This window comes from Polistes dominula, unplaced genomic scaffold, assembly GCF_049000335.1.
Source record: "Polistes dominula isolate Pdom_NZ unplaced genomic scaffold, Pdom_raw_medaka contig_84, whole genome shotgun sequence".
Taxonomy (NCBI): Eukaryota; Metazoa; Arthropoda; class Insecta; order Hymenoptera; family Vespidae; genus Polistes; species Polistes dominula.
This window is the reverse complement of record NW_028300944.1, coordinates 2,674,574-2,684,709: the sequence shown is the minus strand read 5'-3', so window position 1 is coordinate 2,684,709 and position 10,136 is coordinate 2,674,574. Positions and strand designations below refer to the sequence as shown.

Sequence of the window (10,136 nt, the reverse complement as noted above, 5' to 3'; positions counted from 1 at the left end):
TCGTAATAGGTCAATTATGTCTTTGAATTTTACTATTGTAATTTGTCTGATATTTTATATAGTGGTGTCAATACAATATTTTCGAACTTTCCTGGTTTACCCCGACGTGGTAATAATTTCAGGACTTTCAAATTTGCATTCTCATTCATTGATGTCTTATAGAAAATTGTATACGGCTCATTTCTGACAAAACGCATCCAACATATTTTTAACCAGTTTATTGATTTTTCATCAGAATTCTTTACCCTTTTAAAAATTGCGTCTTCTAATATCATTTTGTTTATACAAAATCTTCTTGTCTCATTTTATTTACAATAAAGTATTATCATATTTACTCGGAATATAAGCAACTTCAAATGCTTTATTGATACATAACATGAAGTTGTACAATAACCAGGTGCAACCGGAAAATAATAAATGACAAATGGAATTAGGCCACTTTCAAAATAAACTTTTCATCATTCCGTTAATCGGCAAATTTTCTTATTACAAAATTTTCATGATTTTAAATATATTTGTAACAAATTGCTTCAGAATGAAAAGATTATGTAAAAATGTAACTATTACGGTAGCTAACTCGATTTTTTTTGAAAAATGGAGTTAGGCCACTTTCAAAATAAGCGGCCTATATATGTATCCAAAATATTTGAATTTGAGTCAAATTGGCTCAGTCCGTAAATCTAGTGTTAAATCAAATAAACTTGATATATTTTTATTAATAAAGGTATTACATAATGTAAAAACATAAAAAAGAAAGTGTAATAATTTAATCCTTAATGGTTGTAAATCATCTCTCACGCGACAACAATATTTTGTCGCTGTAGTCACACGTCATGTCGGAGGTGACAACCATTGAACTAATCAAAATTTACGTCGTTCTATAAAATGAATTTTGATACTTTGATACGTTAAAAAACTACTATAAATAATTATTCTATCATAATAGATATAGGTTTATATTTGTAATATACCTTCAACAAATAAATAATCTCTTAACACAAATGTTCTTTTGATTAAATAAGATATTGATTTGATTACATTTGATAGATATGATTCATCAAATTTATCAAAATATTTACCAAAAAACTAACTACAATCTTGTTAAAATCACGTATGAAAAGTTTAGCGATCGATAAAGTTTTAATTAAATTTGTAGCATTTATTGCAAATATTTTGATTAAATTTGATAAATATGATTCATCAAATTCATCAAAATATTTACACTATATTAAACACTTATGAGTATACAGTTATTGCAAATATTTCGCTAAGTTGGACACTTTTAATCTCAACCTGTCCCAAAAAGTGAACTAATACGAGTACAGTGTTGTATTTATCGAAACGTTGTATTAATTCTAAGGACTAGCTAAGATTGATTCTAATTGATTAAGTATAACTCATTCTTTTTCTGTTTCTTTTAAAAAAAGTTTGTTTTGCTTGTACTATCGAAGAGCAAGAAGATCAGAGTTCGACTCGCGTTTCTATAGGAAGCCCTCCTCCATTAATACCCGGTAACGCAATAAACTATATTTAGGGGGCGGCATGGCGTACGCGCGGTATGATTTGATATCTCGTGAAACGCCACATGGCCCCCGGAATTTCTCCCTTCGTTTCTTGCTCCTCTCTCTCTCTCTCTTTCTCTCTCACACTTCTACTCTCGTTGATCTTTCTTTCAGGAACTTTAGCGTTTACTTCGGTCTCCTGGCTCTCACTCTCCCTCTCTCTCTCTTTCTCCGTTAAGTAATTAATTTTTTAATCGACCACCGAAGAAATGTGTGTGTGGATGATATCGACTATAGCTCTTTTTTTGTTGTTTTTTTTTCTTTTTCTTTTTCTTCTTCTCTCGTTAGCTCGCTCGTACACTAAAAAAAGAGAGGAAGAGAGATAGAAACATTATTATAAAAGTCCTATAGCTATAATCGTTTAACATTTTTTTTTTATATTTATACTAGAATGCTACTACGGTCACAAGTTGTTGTGGTTTTGTTACAACACGTTGATTTAATATAATTCTAAACTATTTAGTAAATTATAACAACACACTAAATAATACCACAATTAGAATACAATATACATATAAATTAATAATACGTGAAAAAATATACAAAGTTAGGTTAGTTATGTCATATGTAAATTTGAAAATAAAATGTTTGACCTGAATAATGTAAATAGTTACTGTGTAATTTACATTAATATATTTATATTAAATTTTATGTATAAAAGATTATTAATTGTAATATGTAAATATGTATAGGTTAAACTAAGTTTGGTTAAATTTTAAAGGAACTCCAAATTAGGCATAAAACAATATAAAATTTTTAATATATATAATGTATATAATATATAAATAACAAAACACACACTAAATTATACCACAATTAGAATACAATATATAAAATAATAATATACTAGAAAAATATATAAAAAAGCAAGGTTAGTTACGTCATATGTAAATTTGAATAAACATATGACGTTAATATATCGAAATAATTGAATTGTATTTGTATAATACAGCGTCATGTATTAGGTCGAGTCATAAGTAACTTCCGATGCGGATATGTAGAATCTATTTTTCGTATTTACCTACTATAAGTCACAGAAACAAACGGATTTTCGATTTCACTATATAGATGAGGATTCAGTTAGTTTTCTGTTAACTTTTTTATCCAGTCAATGTTACATTTAACCGTTTTTCTTAACCACTGAAATGGATAGTAAAAAGTGCATATTCGACATGTAATGCTTTAAGAATTGAAACAAGGCAATTAGCACTAAAGTGGCAACTGACAAAATATGCAGCGTATACAGGGCAGGACTGATAACTGATAGGGCAGTCAGAAATTGGTTTGTAAAATTCCGTTCTGGAGATACGATGTTAAAAGATGAACCAAGTGCAGGACGTATTTTCGACTTTGATGAACCTTTTAAAGGTAATATTGGAGCAAAATCCAATAGATACGTTGAACAATTGCAAAGAGTGCAAAAAAAAAACTCCATGAAAGGTGTCTTGCACTTATCAGTCGCAGAAACACCATTCTTTGTCTCATAAAAAACGGAAGTTATTTATAACTCGACTTAATAAATAGTTACTGTAATTTATATTAACCTGTTAACTGGGGAACTCCCTTTTTAGTTACGTAGCTTTTTTTTATTATTTATTTATTATTATTTATGTTTAAAATAAATGAAAAGATTAAGAAATATATAGAAGAAGAAGAAGTTTATTTTTCAGGTATACCCCTTTAGGGTGTTTACCCCGAAGGCCCACCCTACATGTTCGTTCCCCTTGACAATATACTTAATTCTAATTATGCCCTAATATAATATTAGATATTAATATTAACAATATAAAACAATATAAACAATATAAACAACATTAAACAATATACCTCATTTAGTAACTATATAGACTATATAAAACTATAACATATATATACTTCATTTCCTTACATCTATTCCCTTATATGCCTAATTGTTCCACTCACACTCTGTCTATCTTCTCGTTCCCCCTTCCCCCCTATCTTGGCCCTTATTAAGAGATATATATTCTTTCGTTTATTTATATATGTATAAAGTACAAAGATTTGTACCTTTAGCTTTAAAGCAATACGTTTGATGTATTTATACGTCCCGCCCAGTTAACAGGTTAATATATATATATATTATATTTTATGTATAAAAGATTACCAACTGTAGTATGTAAATATAGGTTAAACTAAGTTTGGTTAAATTTTAAGAGAACTCTCACAAATTAGGCATAAAACAATATAAAATTTTTAATATATATAATATATAATATATAAATAACAAAACATACTAAATAATACCACAATTAAAATGAAATACATAAAATGATAATACTCGATAAATATATGAAAAGTTAGGTTAATTATGTCATATGTAAATTTGAAAGAAGAAAAAATATTAGACGTGAATAAATTAAAATAATTGAATTGTAATACACTGCCATCTATTAAAAATTAAAAGTACCTAGAGACCTAGATAACCTTTAAATAATAAATCTTTAAATTAGCAATAAAAAATCACAAATAATCGCGATAAAAACTGTCCTTTGTATTAAGTAGAAAAAAATCACATATAATAAAAACAATTTCATTAACCCATTTCCCGCCAATGACCTTTTTTTTGGACGTATTTTCGAATTTAATTTTTTTTTTTTTTAATAACTACAACTTTACAATGAAATATATTCGTTAAAATCATGAAATTATTATTAATTCTCACTATTTTATTAAAAATCAATAATTAATGATATAAAATAATTTTTATATTTAAATAGAAAGAAAAACAATTGGTTATACAGTTAATTTAATTTTTTTTTGCATTTTTGTATTGTGGCGGATTTAGCAGTTTCAAAGTTTATTGGAAACCAACAATGTGATACTTAATTTTTATATATAAAGATATGTTATTTTTCCTCTTCCTCCAAAACACGAATAGTTTACGTTTTTCTGTCGAGTATTTTAAGAGAAAGAGAAAGAGTTAGAATTTTTGGAGAAAGAAGGAAAAAAGGGGAGAAGGAAGCACGTGTCATCGATGGGAAAATAAATAAATATTGGTAGCTGTGCGAAGAGAAAGCGCAGAAACACAAGCATATCCAAAGTGGTGGTGGTAATGGTGCTATTCGAGAAGAAGGAAAAAAAATGGCCTACTTAACCGGGGAGAATAATAATTAGTCAAGGTGTCGACGTATCGTAGGACTTCCGGAAACGACGAGCCACGAGACTGGCACGCGTTCTTTGTTTATTCTTTTGCTTTAAACAAAATTCTCCCCTTCTTGTTTCTCAAGTAATTACGACTGACCTAATTAACCCTAACCTAAATTATTTTTAATAATCAACGAATCCAATATTTATTCTATTATTATTAATGAATTAATATAATGATTAATATATAGAAAGACAAGATTGTAAATCATGTTAGAATGTTTTCTGCGGTTTTCCACAGTTGACGCGAACAGTGAGAGAGATTAGGGACGATTAGGAACGATTAGGGTCGATTAGGAGGAGTTCTGGATTACGTCGCGGTAACGCAAAAGCAACTATCTTGGTTGTCTTCCAAGTAGGACCATCATCTCCTAACCAAAAAAAGGTATAAACCGAATCTAGCAGGGATTGTCATTCAACTTCAGCCTTTGTTCAAAACGCTAAAAAAAGAAGATTTTAAAAATATAAATTTGAAATATTCTAGTAGGTAAATTTGAAGAGCGGGGGCCATCAAAGAAACGAGAAATTAATTAATCGTCGTATATAAGTGGTTCTGCAATCTTTGACGGCATTTTCCTTTGACGGAATCCTCGGCCACTCGACCGATCACTTTCTCGTCCTATCTTAGAAACCCTAAGTAAGTGTCTAAAAAAAGGATAAGTCTCTGCTCGTGTCCGGGGTATTACCCGAGGTGTTCCGGAAGTTTCAGACTCCCTAGTGATAATAAGTAGAAGTAGTAGAAGAAGATGAAGAAGATGAAGAAGAAGAAGAAGAAGAAGAAGGGAAAAAAAGCCTCTACCAAAACGTAGAGGAATTCATTTCTTTTTAATCGTAGCGCCGGTGCCGTAACGAGAACGATCACGATCGTTCTAAATGCATCCACGAGTGCTATCTCTTATCTTTCGAATATAAAAAGCCAGATGCCTTTTAACATCGACTGAACAGGACTCATCCATTTTTTCTTTTTTTTTTTTTTTAACTTAGTTTCAACTTTTGCTGCAATCAAAGTACTTGATCGGTTTTAGAACAGATCAGTTAAGTCAATAATTATTTCTTTTAAAACAAATTTGTTAATTCGTGACAAGAAAGGAAGTTGAGTATTATTTATGCGAGCAGGTTGTTCTGAGGAAAGAAACGATCCCTCTGGGAATATTACCACCTCCACTACCACCACCAAATCCCTTAGTTTGTTGGGAAAGTGAACAACTGGTGGCACCGGATATGAGTATTTAGTACGAATGGGAATCGAATATAATAATGGTAAAAGAAAATAGGCGTGCGCGCGGGCGCAAAGTATCGCGCCCGTTCGTTCAATTTGCTAATTGAATCGGAAGCAGGAGAGGCTAACGGCTCGTGGAAGGCAGCATCACGAGAGGGAGAGAAGAGACCCTCCGGAGGCGTAGACGAAACCGAGCTCCGCCCTTTGCGATCCCACCCATGATCTCGTTCCACGGACGACCTTGAGAGCTTTAGCCTCCATGTCGAGACGTAGTGTTGGACGGGGAGTATTAGCTTGGTGATCTTCCTTCTCAGTGACCCCGCGACTGCATCCGAAAGCGCATCCATCGATACTAATCTGGCAACGATTATAGTCGTCGGCAAGTGAAATTATCGTACGTCCTTCCAAGTGCATTTTGCAAACGTGCAAAATGCTCGGTGGATTTGACGCTCAATCGGAATATTATCCACAATGGCATCAACCCTGCAATTACGTCACCCAACTTCCTTACGGTACGTTTATTATTTATTAAAAAAAACATGAACAATCAAATGTTTCCGATAAATTAATGTTCAAATAATCGTACGATCGTTCTCCAGGTCCACTCAGTGGTCCCGATTCGGACAACCAATCGACCTATTGGGGGGCGGATTCTGGTATCTCAGGTGGTAGCTCGGGTGCGGGAAGTCCGACGGCTTCTACGCCACCTTTGATAGAAGAAATCGGTGTTCAAGATTCCAATTATTCTTCTCTTCAACAATACGTGCATCCAAGTTCGACGAACGGTGCTCAACATTATTCAACTTTGTTGTATCCTCAACAGCACCATCATCATCATCATCATAATCATCATCATCATCAGCATCAGCAACATCAAACGCAACACCAACAACAGCAACAACAACCGCAACAACAACAACAACAACAGCAACACGATCAACGCAGAGAAGAAGATTTTACGATGACCGCCGGAATTGGTGGATCAACGGTTTCGTTGAACAACGTCGAACTTGGCGTCGGCGGTGTTGGCGTCGGATCTCTTCAACAACATCTTCAAAGGGAAGGCATACCAATGGTCAGGCCTAAACGTCGAAATACGGCCAATAAAAAGGAAAGAAGACGTACTCAGAGTATCAACAACGCTTTCGCGGATTTACGCGATTGCATTCCCAACGTACCAGCTGATACTAAATTATCAAAGATCAAAACTTTGAGGCTTGCTGCTTCCTACATCGGATATTTGATGGCCGTGTTGGAAAGCGACGAAACCGAAGAACCGCAAACTTTTCGAGCCGAAATATTGTCCAATGCTAGGAGAAACAAAAACGTTCAATCTAATCAGGTAAGTACGAATAAAAAAAAACTAAAACAAAAAACACAATTCGTCTAGCTAATACGATCATCCTCTCTTTAGAGGAAGAAGTTTAGAACGCTTTCTAACTCCTCTAATTCGAAAACGAGATTTATTATACTGCTCGTAAACGTTAGACTACTAATTTGTTACCTTCACTCGACTCTGTCACTAAATCTTCCACAAAAGAGGACCCTATGGATGATAATGGATTTCTTTTTTTATTTTTTTAAATTGCCAAAGAGCCAAAGATTCTTTTTTCTGTCTTTTTTTTTTTTACTCCGATCTTTCGTTACTCCAAAGTAAACATCGGCCTCTTGACCTTAAATTCATCGACGGTAGTTGGAGGGGGTGGGGTGGGGTGGGGGCAGGGGGTCTTTACATCGAATTCAAGTGGGTACTTTATACTCGCGTTAGAAAGAAAATGTTACGATTAAGCGTTGATAATACGAAAATTCCGAGTTAATTAAAATAATAAAAGTTTAATAAAAGTATTAGGTTAGTTAGGTTAGTCTAATTTTCCATGTGGTTTTACCACCCACGACGAATCGGATGGAGATGGAATATAAACCGTTATTTCTGACCGCATCGTCGTCGATTTTCTCTTTCCCCCTTATTTGTTTCCTCGAAATTTTCAAAAGAAAGACAAAGACAAATTTTAATAGCGTTTCAAGTTCGAATTGGAAAAAAATCACTGTGATTTTTGTTCGTTCTTTCTTTTTTTTTTTTGTTGTAATTTCAGAACGAGACGTGTTTGCAATCAATTTCGAACGTAACGCAGGAAGAATCGTCCAAGAGCAAAGGCCGAACGGGATGGCCCCAACACATGTGGGCCCTGGAATTGAAGCAAGAATCACCGACGAATCAAATGCAATAATAAATTAACGAACGATTTGTTTTTTTTTTTTTTCAAATTTATTTATATAAATACTTTTTTGTAAAAATAATGTCAAAGAGATGATCTCTCGCGTATTGTGTAAATATTTCATTCGCGTTTTAAATTTATGTGTAAATAGTGAAAATGATCGTTGTTTTAAGCTACTCGTTGATTTAGCTTATCGAAAATGAGGAGAAAGAGGAGTAGGAGGAGGAGGAGGGGAAACAAGAAAATAATCGAACAACACATTTTTTAAACTGAATCCGTTTACTCTTTAATTCGTTTGTAAAATTTTTCTATAAAACCTTCTTGAAAGCTATCACGATTATAAAATAAAAACAATGTAATTATTTATTAACGTTAATAGCAAAAAAAAATAAAAAACATATCAATTCTAACGAATAATACTTTTCTATAAGGTTAACTCGGACTGATATTCGATGATAACTTTTAAGCCTTAAATTTTCTGTAAAAGATATCGATCGATAATATGATAATAATATGATAATAATAAAAACGCCGTATCACGAAGAATTTGGCCAACAAAATGTTTACCCATCGTATATTTTTTTTTTATTATCAAAAGTATACATAATTGGTGCTTTTTTCCAAATAAACACACACGGAGTAGAAGAAAGAAAATTATAACCTCTTAGGCACGGTTTAATTTTGCGCGGTATTCTTTTGTTTTTTGTTCAACGAAAATTGCATGTAAGAAACGATACAATTTTAATTTATAATTTTTTTAAAGAAATTACACACACACATATACTTCAACTTTGACAATTTACTTTAATAATTAATAATACAGTTAGTAAGGTAATAGAGTGAGCCATTATAGTGGTACGTCGTTCAGAAAGATGACATTTGCAAAAACCACTATAGTGGGCGTATCGTTCAAAGAGATGACATTCGCAAAAGCCACCGTAGTTGCACATCGTTCAGAGAGATGACATCCGTGAAAGCGCCACTATAGTGGCGCGTCATTCCTAAGAGGTTAAAAGGAGATTTATGAACACACGTGTTAGTATAAATACAGGAAGTCTAGCTGCGTTTTGTTTTAAAAAAATGTCGACTTTGTCTCCGAGTTACAAGCTAGAAAAATTATTGTCAAAAATGTGACCCCGGGTATCGGATTTCTTCGATATCCTGGCGCCACTACTTATTTTTCTCGTAAAAAAAAGAAAGAAAAAAAGGAAGAAAAGAAAAAAGAAAAAAAAACGATCTGTTAGAAAACATTGGAAGAAAGTTGACAAAATCATTGGATAAAGATTATGTTAATCAATTTTACATTTGATAAAAAGAAGACTAAGTAAATAAAATATTCGTTGATATTTCATAGACATTGTGACGAGTTTGATTTGTAAATATGTCGATTGATCGAGTCATAACGTAATTTGTCATTTATTTATTGCAATCGGTAGAGTTTATTCGTACGACACCGTAATCTCTTTGTATATTTATCCCTTCTTTTCTTTCATCGATGGGCGTTATATACTTATATACATATATACAGGGTGATTCATTAGCTGTTGCAACCTAAATATCTCAAAAAGTAAGATAAGTAGCAAAAAAGTGGATAAGGAAAAAGTTGCATGAAAAATTCAGAACTACAATATGACATTAGTATTTTTTTGCTAGATTTAATCATTCTCGAGATTTATTGATCAACTTTGTTTTTTTAAATACAATGGTATATTTTAATACTTATTTTTCGGATAGCGGTTGTCAAGACAAATCCAATGATGTGCAACATTAATATTTTTGAAGGTCAACGAAGGTAAAAACTGGCGAACAAGCCAGCCACAATACAGCTCTTCCGCGTCATGGTCGCGTCAGGGTTGCGTCAGAGTTGCGTTATACTTTAGTTGTTCTGACAACAGACGGAACAGATATTTTCCGAATAGTTTTTATTGATCATTGTCAGGTTTTGTATTTAATGTTGCTCATTATTAGATTCGT

The 10,136-nt window shown here is 32.6% G+C and overlaps 1 protein-coding gene across 1 annotated transcript; it reads left to right on the top strand.

Moving 5' to 3' along the window:
- The first annotated feature begins 6,247 nt into the window (after positions 1 to 6,247).
- On the top strand, positions 6,248 to 9,356 carry Hand (heart- and neural crest derivatives-expressed protein). Its single transcript, XM_015334176.2, has 3 exons — positions 6,248 to 6,458; positions 6,546 to 7,288; positions 8,040 to 9,356. The coding sequence occupies exons 1-3, from the start codon at positions 6,377 to 6,379 to the stop codon at positions 8,172 to 8,174; spliced, it is 960 nt and encodes a 319-aa protein (XP_015189662.1). The 5' UTR covers positions 6,248 to 6,376; the 3' UTR covers positions 8,175 to 9,356.
- Positions 9,357 to 10,136: the final 780 nt, after the last annotated feature.